The sequence below is a fragment of the Macaca mulatta genome, chromosome 13 (genome assembly GCF_049350105.2).
Source record: "Macaca mulatta isolate MMU2019108-1 chromosome 13, T2T-MMU8v2.0, whole genome shotgun sequence".
Classification (NCBI taxonomy): Eukaryota; Metazoa; Chordata; class Mammalia; order Primates; family Cercopithecidae; genus Macaca; species Macaca mulatta.
In genome coordinates this window covers 80,541,510-80,556,430 of record NC_133418.1, presented here as the reverse complement: position 1 = coordinate 80,556,430, position 14,921 = coordinate 80,541,510, and the positions used below count along the sequence as shown (strand labels likewise).

General features: G+C 43.6%; 1 protein-coding gene across 3 annotated transcripts in view; it reads left to right on the top strand.

Annotated features, from left to right (window-relative positions):
* The window catches only part of SLC3A1 (solute carrier family 3 member 1), a 55,819-nt gene that overhangs the window by 4,982 nt on the left and 35,916 nt on the right, over positions 1-14,921 (top strand). For all 3 annotated transcript variants that reach the window (XM_077959636.1, XM_015112274.3, XM_077959635.1), the window contains exons 2-4: positions 463-642; positions 1,180-1,334; positions 5,791-5,916. In XM_077959636.1, coding sequence (XP_077815762.1) covers positions 463-642; positions 1,180-1,334; positions 5,791-5,916 — 461 coding nt within the window. The remainder of the gene's footprint in view (positions 1-462; positions 643-1,179; positions 1,335-5,790; positions 5,917-14,921) is intronic.

Here is a 14,921-nt window from a genome sequence, read left to right as displayed (position 1 = left end):
AAGGGTCTTGCTCTGTCGCCCAGGCTGGAGTGCAGCGACACGATCTTGGGTCCTTGTAGCCTCCACCTCCCGGGTTCAAGTGATCCTCCTGCCTCAGCCTCCCAGGTAGCTGGGATCACAGGCATGTGCCACCACGCCCAGCTAATTTTTGTATTTTTAGTAGAGACAGGGTTTTGCCATGTTGGCCAGGCTAGTCTTGAACTCCTGACCTTAGATATCCTCCCTCCTTGGCCTCCCAAAGTGCTGGGATTACAGGTATGAACCACGACACCCGGCCTAATTTGATGTTGTTGTTTTTTTATAGAGCTAGATCTTCCTATTTGAATTATACTCAAATTCAACAAAATTCTATGTATTTTTGCCTTCATGTAAATATTTCCATCTTAGGCATATTTGTTATATTTTTTGTCCTTTAACTAAAACAAAGTAGGATTTGTTCATGACTTTGACTTTTTTCTTCAGGTATTCAAGATAAACTGGACTACATCACAGCTTTAAATGTAAAAACTGTTTGGATTACTTCATTTTATAAGTCGTCCCTTAAAGATTTCAGATATGGTGTTGAAGACTTCCGGCAAGTCGATTCCATTTTTGGAACGATGGAAGATTTTGAGAATCTGGTTGCAGCCATACATGATAAAGGTAAGTTGAATGGAAAGTGGGCAGCATGGGGGTGAGGGTTGAGAGAAGCACTTTTTCAAATGTTTACTTAAAGCATTTCTTCCCTTTAACTGTCGTGTACTATTTCTTTCCCTCCCTCCCTCCCTCCCCTTCCTTTCTTCCTTCCTTCCTTCCCTCCCTCCCTCCCTCCCTCCCTCCCTCCCTCCCTCCTTCCTTCCTTCCTTCCTTCTCTTTCTCTTTCTTCCTTCCCTTCCCTTTCCTTTTTTCCTTTCTCCTTTCCCTTTCCTTTTTCCTTCCCTATCTCCTTTCTGCCCCCCCCCCTTTCCCTTCTTTTTTTTTTTTTTTTTTCCAGACAGGGTCTTGCTCTGTCTGCCAGGCTGGAGTGCAGTGGCGTAATCATGGCTCACTTCAGCCTCCACCTCCTGGGCTCAAGCAGTCCTCCCACCTTAGCCTCCCAATGTATTAGGGTTACAGGCGTGAGCCACTGCTGTGCCTGGCCTGTCATATGTTATTCTAATACAACTTTTCCTAGCATTTGAAATTTTTTTTACTCATTAGGTTTAAAATTAATCATCGATTTCATACCAAACCACACCAGTGATAAACATACTTGGTTTCAATTGAGTCGGACACGGACAGGAAAATATACTGATTATTATATCTGGCATGACTGTACCCATGAAAATGGCACAACTGTTCCACCCAACAACTGGGTAAGTATCAACCTGTCTGATTTACAAAGCGGTAAAAGGCAGATATGCAGTGATTGAACTGGTTTAGTAAAACCCTTTTGAGGAAAAAATTAATGAATATAGTTTATGGGAAGGGGGAAGTTTCTGAAAGAAATAGACGTAAGGCTTCCAGTTATTATTTACCCAGACCTCCAATTATTATTTAGGTTTCTGATTTCATCATAGAGGTGATGTGTTCTAGCAAATTCAAACCTATATTCTCTCCTTCCACTCTTGCTTCACTTCCTACCTGATCCAACTTGGATTCCATGTCCCATTAGTTTGATAACCATGTTTCTACTATCCATACCCCTTTGCTTATTTATTTATTTTTTCTTGAGATGGAGTTTTGCTCTTGTCCCCCAGGCTGGAGTGCAATGGCACGATCTCGGCTCACTGCAACCTCTGCCTCCTGGGTTTAAGCAATTCTCCTGCCTCAGCCTCACCAGTAGCTATGATTACAGGTGCATGTCACCATACTCGGCTAATTTTTGTATTTTTAGTAGAGGTGGGGTTTCACCATGTTGGCCAGTCTGGTCTTGAACTCCTGACCTTAGGTGATCCGCCCACCTCAGCCTCCCAAAGTGCTGGGATTACAGGTGTGAGCCACTGCACCCCGCCTCCTTTGCCTTTCTGACTTTTTGTCTCCTCTGACAAAACCCTAGCCATGAATGAACCCAATTATCTACTTTCTTTTTGCCTAAATCCTGGTAGTTGAGTCTCTGGAGATATCACACCTTCATTGTCCCCACCTGAACTGAGCCATCCAATCTTCTTGGGAATTTTGCTAATTCCAACTGATCAACTTTCCTTCCCTCCGTCTTTTCAAACATCGTATCTGCCTCTGCCCCGATCACTCTCAGCAGCAAACTCGACTTCACAGAGAAAACAGAGGCCATCAAGCCTGCCTGCCCCATTCCCAACCTCTTCCTACTCACTCCTTTTACAACAGAGGCCACATCCCTCCTTTCTGGGGTGACCAGATTTAGCAAATAAAAATTCAGAATGCCCAGTTAAATCTGAATTTTGGATAAGCAGTGCATAAATAGGTTTTTAGTGTGGACCATACCTTCTTTTTTATTTTTGTTTTTCAGAGACAGGGTCTTGCTCTGTCTCCCAGGCTGGAGTGCAGTGGCTTGATCATGGCTCACTGCAGTCTTTGCCTCCTGGGCTCAAGCAATCCTCCCAGCTCTGCCTCCCAAGTAGCTGGGACCACAGGTGTGTGCCACCATGCCCAGCTAGTATTTTATTTTTTTGTAAAGAGAGGGCTTCACTATGTTGTCCAGGCTGGTCTTGAACTCTTGGGCTCAAGTGATCCTCCTGCTTCGGTCTCTCAAACGGCCGGGATTACAGGTGTAAGCCACTGTGCCTGGCCGCATGAGTCATGCTTATACTCAACAATATGTGTTGTTGATCTGAATTCAGATGTGGGCATCCTGCACTTCATCTGGCAGCTCTGCTTCTGTCCCAGGCCAGAGCTTCCCCTTGCTCGGGTTTGTGTTCTCTCCTGCCTTTATTCTGGATCATCCCTTCCTCCTTCAGTCCTCCTTCTCTCTTCTGGACCTTCTCTATAAATATTTAAACGTCAACTTTTAGGTGACCCAAGGACACTCAGAATTGACACATTTCCAGGCCGACTTTGTGATGTGTGATCTTCTCCCTACCTTTCGTCTCCAGGTTCAGTGAATGGTACCACCATGCAGCCTGAGGAACAGGCTGTCAGCAAGCCCTGGCAGTTTCACCTCTTTAATCTTTTCCTCCAGTTCACTGACTTGTTGAAATTGCAATGACATTAGCAAACATTTACAAAATACTAACTCTGTTCCAGGCTCTGTGCTAAGTGTTTTATATTCATTAACTTAGTTAATCCACTCTATAATCCTATGAGTCAGGTGTAATTCCTGTTTTGCAGATAGGCAGACTGAGGTTATTCAGCTAATAAATGACAGGGCTAACGATGGGATCTAGTCATTCCAGCTCCACAGTCTGCTTTTAAAAATTGCTGCTATGCTCAAACCATATCACTTCTTGCTTATAGAATGGTCACAGCTGCCTTTTTTGTATCTAGTTTTTCCATTGCTTTGTTAGTTGTTCACTATAGTCAGGGTTGCATTTTCTAATGTAATAGTTAATATGTTCAAAAATACGTATATGTATATGATGGATAAAAACCTTGTAGTATAAAGACTTCGACTCTAAAAAAATTATTTTTTAGTTTCTTCTATTTTGAACTTTATGAAAAGTATCACGCTAGGTATAGTCTTCTGTAACTAACTTTTTCACAATTTATTCATGTAGCTTCAGGTAGCTCATATATTTTCATTGTTGTATATTTCACTGTATGAACAATCCATAGTTTACTTACCCACTCTTCAGTTGATGGGAAGTTGGGCTACTTCCAGTTTTGTTTTGGTTATTTTTTAATGAACGATGTTACTATGAACACTCCCATTAATCTATCTTGGGGTACATGTGCAAGGTCTTCTTTTTTCTTTTTTTGAGATGGAGTCTTGCTCTGTCACCCAGGCTGGAGTGCAGTGGCGTGATCTTGGCTCACTGCAACCTCTGCCTCCCCAGTTCAAGTGATTCTCCTGCCTCAGCCTCCCAAGTATCTGGGACTACAGGCATCCATCACCACGCCCGCCTAATTTTTGTATCTTTAGTAGAGATAGGGTTTCGCCATATTGTCCAGGCAGGTCTTGAACTCCTGACCTTGTGATCTGCCCACCTCGGCCTCCCAAAGTGCTAGGATTACAGGCGTGAGCCACCGCGCCCAACCAAAGGCTTCTTTAAGGTAAATAACTAGGAGTAAAATTGCTGTGCAGGATGTTGCATGCTCAGCTCTGCAGGATAGTGTCAAATTAATTATCAAAATGGTTGTACCAATTTATATCCCCCACAGAAGTATTAAAAAAATACATGTTCTCATTAATTCCTGGTATTGCCCAACTTTGTAATATTTATTTAAAAATTATTATTATCATTATTTTGTGTCAGGGTCTCACTCTGTTGCCCAGGCTGGAGCGTAGTGGCTCAATCATAGCTTACGGCAGCCTCGAGCTCCCGGGCTCAAGCATTCCTCACTGCCTCAGCCTCCTTAGTAGCTGGACCACAGGCACGCACCATCATGCCTGGCTGAGTTTTTTAATTTTTTTTGTAAATATGGGGTCTCACTATGTTGCCCAAGCTGGTCTTGAACTTCTGGCCTCAAGCAGTCCTCCCGCTTCAGCCTCTCAAAATGCTGTGATTACTGGCATGAGCTACCATGCCCAGCCCCGACTTAAAACAATATGGCATTGAGATCTTAATTTTATATTTATTTAATTACTAATGATGTGTCTAATTCTTAATACAGTAATTATCTAATTCCTAATGATGTTGAACATCTTTTCCTACATTTATTCACTTGAGTGTCTATTTCTGCGAAGCACCTGTTTATGGTTTTTTTCCCCTACTTTCTTTTGGATTATTTATCCCTTTGAAATTGCTTTCTTCAGTTCTTTTTGTATTCTGGATACTGATCTTTTATTGATCATGTACACTAAAAATCTCCTGCCCTGGTTGTGTCCAGGCGGGCTGTGTGTTGAACTGGAAGGGGCGCATGTCCTTGAAAGGCAGCAGCTGCTACTCAGCATCTGCCTCTTGTTGCCATGGACATGTGGACCCAGCATAACTACGTCTTCCAACTCAAAAAGATTTATGTGAAACCTCTCAGTTTTTAAATGTTTTCCAGATGTTCTCTTTAACATGAAATGGACAAAAGGCCTAGGACAGAGCCCCATGAAGCTCTCACATTCAGGGGCCCACCGCGTTGACTTAAGGAGTGGTCAGAGATGTGGGAGGGCAGCTGGGAGAGTCACGCCTTGGGGCCATACATGTGAGCATTTCCAGACAGAGGAGACCAGTGACAGAGTCAACTATTGCTGAGTACCAACACTTGAAGTTGCTTTTTATTCTTGGAGACTGGTAGAGATTTTAAGTGAAGGATTCTAATACTTTTCTGGGGATACAATTTAAATATTCAGTCTATCTGGACTCAAGCTCCAAGATGAGCAGAATGTGTCTTTCTTCCAAATTGACTACCATTTTGCTTCTCTTCACAAACAAGAGTTCAGACCCTGTACAGAAGATTCAAGAAAATACATTATTAATGTCTGTTCCTTAAGTTGACCTTGTCTTGGATTTGAGAGCGCTGGTTTGCTGTTGCAGTTGTTACAAACAGCCTCTACTATAAAAATACATTGCAACTCTGTTTGTTCGGCATTAGGCCAACGGGGTGGGGAGTATTTGGAGGGGTTACTTTAACCTGCTGCTGTGCATAGAGGAAAACTCTCAGGATTTACATACTCTGCCTGCAAAGGATTAGGGAGGACAGTGATCTTTATTTGCTGGCAATACCATTATGTGTAACTGATGTGCTGTTTTCTTTGTTTGCCAGTTAAGTGTATATGGAAACTCCAGTTGGCACTTTGATGAAGTGCGAAACCAGTGTTATTTTCACCAGTTTATGAAAGAGCAACCTGATTTAAATTTCCGCAATCCTGATGTTCAAGAAGAAATAAAAGTGAGTATAGATACCCACACAGACTTCTCCATTAATGGAAGTTTAGGTAGTTATTAAAACACTTTATATTGCACAGTAATTGTGTAGGCAAATCAAGCCTTTAGTTATTTGAAATACTCTATAGTTATTTGAAACACTTTATATTCCACAATAATTGTGTAGGCAAAAATCAAGCCTTAATTAAATCCAGGATTCAGCTGTCTGGTGCAAATGTAGACTCTCAGACGTGTTTGTGGCTCCTTCCTTCATCTAACCCAGAGTACCCTAAATGGAAGGAGTCAGAAACACCTGCCACCCGAGCTCCAAGTTGCCCCGCCACCTGTGACAGTAAGCTGTGCGGTGTCTGTGACAGTGAGCTGTGCAGTGCCTGTGACAGTGAGCTGGTGCAGGGAGGTGGGTCATTTGGGGTCTGGCTCCTGCATCTGCAATGGGCCTCTTGATGAGTTATTTGACTTTCATGTCTTAGCTGTCTCATCTATGAAACACAGTTGGTGGCAGTATTTGTTTCATAGGGCTGTTTGGAAGAATAGATGGGATAACCCATGCACAACACTTCTGTACTCATTCAGTAAATATTAACATATTGCCTTCTCCATGCCAGGCCCTGTCCTAAGCACTAGGAATGCAGCAGTGAATAAAAGAAGCCTTACCCTCAAGGAGTCTCCAATGTACTGAGGGGAAAGCAGGCAATTAGCCACTAATATATATATATTTGTAAATGTCAGGTGGTGGTGAATGCCGAGGGGAAGGGGCATCGGAGTGCCAGGTAAAAGTGGCTCTTCTGTATAAGGTGTGTAGGAGACGCCTTCTTATGATGAGATGCTGTTTAGACAAAAACCTGAAGTGGGAAGGGAACCATGAGACTATCTGGGGGAAGAGAATTTCAGGCAGAAAGAAGCAATGCAAAGGTCCCGAGGTGAGAGTGTAGTTCGTGTGTTTCAGGGATGGCATGGAAACCAGAGTGTAGGGTTGCCAAATTTAGCAAATAAAAATACAGGATATCCAGTTAAATTTTAAATGAATGATGCAACATTTGAGACATACTGCTACCAAAAAATTATTCATTGATTACCTGAAATTGAAATGTAATTGAGTGTCTTGTATTTTATCTGGCAACCCTACCAGTATCCTGGAGTGAAATGGGTTAGGGCGCTGAAGTAAGCAGTGGGGGCTGATCAGTTCTCACAATACAATTCACAAAACGTAACAGCTATGTCCTTCTTCTTGTTCTTGCTGCTCCTATGGCTACAGTGGCCAGAAACTTAGGTGAGTAGGGGAGTCCTCTGAGCCAAGTAGGCGGGGAGGAGACCTGAACAGAACAGGGAGCAGTGGGTGCCTTTCCACAGCTCGCCACATCAGCCAGACAGAGTGGATGTAAGCTGTCATGTTGGAGTCACTAGGGGCACCTAGAACCCTTGGTTTAGTTTAGTTTTATTTTGAAATAACAGTTTAATTGAGATATAATTCACATACCATAACATTCACCCCTTTTGAGTGTGTAATTTAGTGGTTTTAGTATATTCACAGAGTTGTGCAACCATCACTACCAATTTCATCACCTTTTTTTTTTTTTTTTTTTTTTTTTTTGAGACAGTCTCACTCTGTCACCCAGGCTGGAGTATAGTGGCACAATCTTGGCTCACTGCAACTTGTGCCTCCTCGGTTCAAGCGATTCTCCTGCCTCAGCCTCCCGAGTAGCTGGGACTACAGGCATGTACCACCATGACCAGCTAATTTTTGTATTTTTGTAGAGACAGGGTTTTGCCATGTTGGCCAGGCTGGTCTCAAACTCCTGGCCTCAGATGATCCACCCGTCTCTGCTTCCCAAAGTGCTGGGATTACAGGTATGAGCCACTGTGCCCGGCCTAATTTCAGAACACTATTATCTTCTCAAAAAGAAACGCCATATCCATCAGCAGTCACTCCTTATGGCCTCCTCCCTTTCTTCCCCCACCCCCTGGAAACCACAAATCTACTTTCTATCTTTTTACCCACCTAAGCCTCAGTTAGATAGGTTTTGCCTATTCTGGACACTTTATACAACGGAATCATGCTGTATCTGTGCATCCCTGGTAGGTATCTATATCTATGTTTATTTGAGAAACTGCCAAGTTGTTTTTCAAAGCAGCTGCACCATTTTACATTTCCACTAACCACGCGTACAGGCTCTAATTTCTCCACATTCTCACCAACACTTGTGACTGCATGTGTTTTTTATTACAGTCACCCTGGTGGGTATGAAGCGGCATCTCACTGGTTGTATTTGCCAAATGCCTAAAGACGTTGATCATCTTTTCATGTGCTTGTTGTTCATTTGTATATCTGCATTGTAGTAATGTCTATTCAAATCCTTTGCCCATTATTATTTTATTTTATTTTAGATAGAGTTTCGCTCTGTCACCCAGGCTGCAGTGCAATGGTGCAGTCTTGGCTCACTGCAACCCTAGTCTCCCAGGCTCAAGTGATTCTTGCACCTCAGCTTCCTGAGTACCTGGGACTATAGGCACGTGCCACCACGCCCAGTTAATTTTTGTATTTTTTGTAGAGATGGAGTTTCTCTATGTTGGCCAGGCTGGTCTCGAACTCCCGGTATGGAGCAATCCTCCCTCCTTGACCTCCCACAGTGCTGGGATTACAGGTGTGAGCCACCGCACCTGGCCCTTTGCCCATTGTTAAATAGGGTTGTCTTTTTATTATTGGGTTGTAAAAGTTCTTTACATATTCCTTTTTTTTTTTTTTTTTTTTGAGACAGGGTCTCACTCTGTTACCCAGGCTGGAGTGCAGTGGTGTGATCTCGGCTCACTGCAACCTCCACCTCCTGGGTTCAAGCAACTTTCTTGCCTCAGCCACCCAAGTAGCTGAGATTACAGGTGCATATCACCATACCTGGTTAATTTTTGTATTTTTAGTAGAGACGGGGTTTCACCGTGTTGGCCAGGCTGGTCTTGAACTTGTGGTCTCAAGCAGTCCTCCTGCCTCAGCTTCCCAAAGTGCTGGGATTATAGGCATGAGCCACTGCACTTGGCCTCTTTATGTATTCTTGATACATGATTTACAAATAATTTTTCCCATTCTGTTGGTTGTCTTTTTACTTTCTTGATGGTGCTTTTTGAAGCACAAGAGTTTTTAATTTTGATGATGTCCTATTTATTTATTTGTTTTTTGAGACAGAGTTATGCTCTTGTTACCCAGGCTGGAGTGCAGTGGTGCAATCTCGGCTCTCTGCAACCTCTGCCTCCTGGGTTAAAGCGATTCTCCTGCTTCAGCCTCCTGAGTAGCTGGCATTATAGGCATGTGCCAACACGCCCAGCTAATTTTTTGTGTTTTTAGTAGAGACAGGGGTTTTATCATGTTGACCTCAGGTGATCTACCCGCCTTGGCCTCCCAAAGTGCAGGGATGACAGGCATAAGCCACCACGCCTGGCAATTTATTTATTTTTTTCTTTTGTTGCTTGTGCCTTTAGTGTCGTATCTAATAACCGTTGCTTAATCCAAGATCATGCAGATTTACTCCTATGTTTTCTTCTCAGTTTCGTAGCTTTAGCTCTTACATTTTAGGTTGTCTGTGATCCATTTTTAAATTAATTTTTATGTAGGGTGTGAAGGTAAGGAGTCCAACTTCTTCTTTTTTTTTTTTTTTTTGCATGTGGCTATTCAGTTATTCCAGCAATATATGTTTAAAAATACTATTCTTTCCCTACTGAATTGTCTGGCAACTTTTGTTGAAAATAAATTGACCATAAATGCATGAGTTTATTTCTGGACTCTCAATTCTGTTCCATTCATCTATCTGTCTGTCCTTATGTCAGTACCACACACTGTCTGAATTACTAGCGCTTTGTACTAAGTTTTGAAATCTCGAAGTGTGAGTCCTACAACTTTGTTCTTTTTCCATATTGTTTGACTATTCCAAGTCCTTTGGATTTCCATACGAATTTTTGAGTCAGCTTGACAATTTTTGCAAATAAGGCTGCTGGGGTTTTGATAGGGATCGCATTGAATATAGCCATCTTATATTAAGCCTTCCAATCCATGAACGTGAGATGTCTTTCCATTTATTTACATGTTCTTTTATTTCTTTCAACAATGTTTTGTAGTTCTCAGAGTACATGTCTTGTACTTCTTTTGTTAAATGTATTCCTACAGACTACTTAGTTTTAAGCCTTTTTTTTTTTTAAACTATATATGTTTGGTGATTCCAGAATTTGTATGAATTGTTTTGGAATCTGTTCCAGAAGTAAGCACCATGAGTGAGGGCACCTTGTCTCCATGGGGTTGTGGGGTGTAAACATGGTCAGCAGACTAACTAGGGGTTAGTTTTAAACTTCTCTTGTAGCCTGTGGATTCTCCTCTTCTTCATCACCCAAACTCCTTTGCATACCCCCCACGCCTCACGCTCTCCCCACACATTCTATGTGCTAAGTGCTGTACCTGGATAGATTAATGCTCAGAATAAGCCTAATTTACGAGGTTTTGTGATCATTTTACAGAGGAGAAAATTGAGGCTTAGATAGGTAAAGTCACCATCCTTGGGAGTCATGGTGCAGGATTGAAATCCAGACACTGGGACTTGAGTTCATGCTCTTAACCACAATCCTACACCTGCTTTGTATGTGTAGGCAATGTATGTGTTTCCTTCTGCATGCTTCGCTTTTTCTGCACAGTTTTTTCAAGGAGGTTTTCAGTTATAAATTGATAAATGTGAGTGTAAACCAGCTGTTTTACAGTTGGTTTATCAGGCAGTGGATTTTTCCAGTCTCCTTGTGGCAACACTGATGAATTGTCTGGGGATGTTTAGACAAGTGTGATAAATTCTGCCAAAATGTGCCAGCCAATACATTAATTATTTTTTTGACTAACCCAGCTGTGCTCTTCCAGATACCCAAGACTTGGAGTGTGTGGATAGGATCCTTATTTACTGGTCCTCTGGCTGAAATCCCTCATGTGATGAATCATTACTGCCTCCGGTTGAGAGATTAGACTTTATTTGCAAGACTGGTTTAGAAGATTTACTGTTAGAAGTAAATAAGAAATGCTGAGAAACTGAGAGGAAAGCCTCTTTGCTCCCGGAAAGGGACCTTTGGCATGAAGGAGACTTCTGTCACCCTCCTCCCCACCTTACCCCCAGCAGCGCTTGTTTCTGCAGTAGAGTTAAGCAGGTTAATAATTTGCAGCTTAGAGGGTTTGTGTGGAGGAGGCATTTGGAATGACTTGCCTGCATACCAACTTGTACTCCTGGAGCCTGAGCCCACTTCCTCCCCGCTGCTATCAGATTTTGCTTTATCTGCACAGTGGGAGGCTGGCATGCGGGGAAATTACAGCGGAGAGCACCCTCTGCTCTCCGTGTCTTTCTCCTCCCCTTTGCACTGGCCATCAGGGGACTTGGCTCTGCTCTGAACCTCTTAGGGCTTGAGTGCTTTACCTGAAGAAGCCAGAAAACCTTCTCTGAGGTATCAGGGCTGTATATTTGTATGCTATTTTATACTTTTCCAATCACTTTGGTTTTTACTGGTCCTCAACATTTCTTATTTGACAAATGAGGAAACTGAGGCACAGAGAGGTGAAGTAACCCAGCAGGTTAGCAGCATGGCAAGGAAGAGACTCCAGATGGTCTGGCCTCATGTCTGGAGTGATCCTAGACCTGCCATATGGGAATGCTGAGCCCCACGGTAGGGACTGCTAGGGAGACCCAGCTGAAGAAGGAACCCAGAGCATAGGTGTAGGCTCTGTTCTTTCCCTACTAAGCATGATACTGCTGGAGGCAGCAGCTCAATTCAAAACACAATTCACTCACTACCTGCTTGATTATCTAGCTCTATGCTTGATAATAATACTTGTGCCATTTATTGCACCTCCTCTATGCCAGGCACATTATTATAATAATTCACTCATTTAACAATAGGTATTGTGTGTCTTGACCACGTGCTAAGGGTGTAGGGGCTGGTAAGATAGATACCTTTTGTGGCCATCCTGGGGCTTATATTCTGGACTGGGAGGTGGACAATTAAACAGGCAATTACAATAAAATGTGCCAAGCGGTCATGACAGTAGGAGGTAGGCATACACAGGGCAAGCGTCTGACCTGGACACATTTTGCAGAGAAGGTGAAATACCTGAGGAACAGGCATGAGCCAAATGAAGAGGCATGGGTGGGAGTGTTTCTAGCAGAGGAAAGCATGGATTATGACACATTAGAGGTGCTGGGAGTTGTCCAATATCACTGGGATGTGATATATAGAGCAGGGAGTGACCCGATGAGACTAGAGAGGTCACCAGGGTCCAGGTCAGGAGCACCACTGAATGCCCTGGTAAGGATATGGGTTTAAAAGGTCTTAGGTATGGGCATGTTTTTGTTGTTGTTGTTTTTTCATTTTGAGAAATCAGTCTGGTTTTGGAGAAGGGGTTTGAGTAGGGCAGGTTTTGAGGCTTTGGGGCCAGGGAGGAGGATGGTGCAGTAATCGGGAAAGAAACTCTGGTGGCTTTAGGCCAGTGATGGAGGCATAGAGGTCCTGAGAAATCATCAGGACTCTGAGAGGAGTCCCGTGTGAACCCCAGGTTTCAGATTTGAATATGGGGTGGGTGACAGGACCATTTTCTGGGACAAGAGACACAGGAAGAGAGAGGGAAGTATCTTCGGTATGGAGAGTTGGAGCTGCCTGTGAGACATCCAAGTGTTCAGTGGACGGTGAGATATAAGGACACTGGGCTGGGCACGGTGGCTCACACCTGCAATCCCAGCACTTTGGGAGGCTGAGGTGGGTGGATCACGTGGTCAGGAGTTCAAGACCAACCTGGGCAACATGGTGAAAACCCATCTCTACTAAAAATACAAAAATTAGTCGGGCATGGTGGTGGGCTCCTGTAATCCCAGCTACTCGGGAGGCTGAGGCAGGAGAATCGCTTGAACCCATGAGGCAGAGGTTGCAGTGAGCCAAGATCATGCCACTGCACTCCAGCCTGGGCGACAGAGCAAGACACTGTCTTGGGGGAAAAAAAAAAGATATGAGGACACGGAGCTCAGGGAAAAGTCTGGTCTAGAGGTAAAACTTTGGGACTTGTTAACATGGCTGATGTCTACAGAGCTCAGGCAGGTGTTTGGTGAGAGAAGTAGGCTGGGTAAGGTGAGCAAGAGGGTCAGCTGCAACTTAGCTGGAGCAAATTGCTCACGTGCGAATGAGGGCCAGGTGTTGGTAGAGCTTCCCATTAAAAGAAAAAACAAAGGAAGCCAGCCTAGCAAATAAGTCAGAGTGCCCTACAGTTGCAATTCTGCTGCCACCACTTACCAACCATGACCTTGTCAAAGGCACATCATCTTCCTGAGCCACAGTTTCCTCACTGGTAAAGGGGGACAATAATGGTATGTACCTAATGGGGTTACGTGAAGATTAAATGGTTTAACCTTTGTAAAGCACTTAGGATGCTGTGTTTTTTACTGTATACAGTACTTGTTAGTCAGTAAATTGATAAGTAAATAAATACTATTGTGAAGTGAAATGTCCAGAGGGTGTAAGATCGAGCCCCAAGGAGCACTGACATCAAAGAACGGCAGAAGAGACAGAGAAGGGAGGCAAACCAGGGTGTCACAGAGCTAAGGTATCTGAGTGTTTCTACAAGACGAGATTGGTCAACAGTGTCAAATGATGCAGAGAGACTGGGTAACATAAAGACTGAAAGGGGTCCGGGCATGGTGGCTCATGCCTGTAATCTCAGCACTTTGGGAGGCCGAGGTGGGTGGATTACTTGAGGTCAGGAGTTCGAGACGAGCCTGGGCAAGATGGTGAAACTCCATCTCTACTAAAAATATAAAAATTAGCCAGATGTAGTGACAGGCACCTGTAATCCCAGCTACTCAGGAGGCGGAGGCAGGAGAATTGCTTGAACCCGGGAGGCAAAGGTTGCCGAGCTGAGATCACACCACTGTACTCCAGCCTGGGTGACAGTGAGACTCCATCTCAAAAAAAAAAAAGAAGACTGAAAAGTCAATTGACTCTGGCAGCAATACCTTATTTACTCCATACAGAAACCCTCCATACTGTGTTATTGATGGAGACACTGAGCCTTAGCCGGTCTTGCAGATGCCCTGTGTCATGCAGCTGGACAGCAATAGAGCTGGGTTGTACCCAGAGGGTCAGATTCTGAAGTCCTTGATCTTTCCTCTACTTCCTGCTTCTGGAGGAGTTAGCAAAGAATTTTTCCAAGGTTTCTGAACATGAGTAGGGTCAGTTTTCTTTCTCTTGTCTCTAAGTAGAGGAATAGTTTCCCCTGTACTCTGAAATACCCTTTCTCATTCCTTCTTGAGATGGACAACCTGGGATTGATGACATTTTCAAGAGGTTGTCTTCTGTTTGTTTTTGTTTTGTTTTGTTTTGTTTTGTTTTTAAGTAGAGACAGGGTCTCACTTCGTTGCCCAGGCTGGTCTTGAACTCTTGAGCTCAAGTGATGCTCCCACCTCGGTCTCTGAAAGTGCTAGGATTACAGGCATGAGCCACCATGCCTGGCCAAAGAGGATGTCTTCTCTATCGTCACATGTAAGAGTAGACAGGGCTTTTCCCAAACATGGCTTTTAAGGTAAACGGGCCCCCAAATGTCAGCCATCTGAAAAGGAAAGGCTTGGCTTGAGGTTCGGTGCATTTGGATATGTTAACTTGCTTCCTTAATGTTGACTTGCTTTCTTTTCACTCAGAGCAGTGAGTTATTTAAAGAGAAGAGTTAAAAGGTTCCCAGCGGAAAAATCAGGAGTGTGTGATGTCATGGGAGTCAGACAGGAGTCAAGGACGTAGTGTACAGTCCAGTTCCCAGAGTCCACGGCACCTATGTGGGTCACTAGACCTAGCCGACGCAGGCTCTGTGCCCATTTTTGCATCTGGAACCCTGGGAAGACCTTCACTGGAGTAAAGAGGGTTAACAATTAAAATCTGAAGCTCTCTTTTCTCTCCTGGTTGAGAGAATAAATAACATGAAGCAAATATTTTTCAAGAGCAAATTTTGGATTATCTTGGTGATAA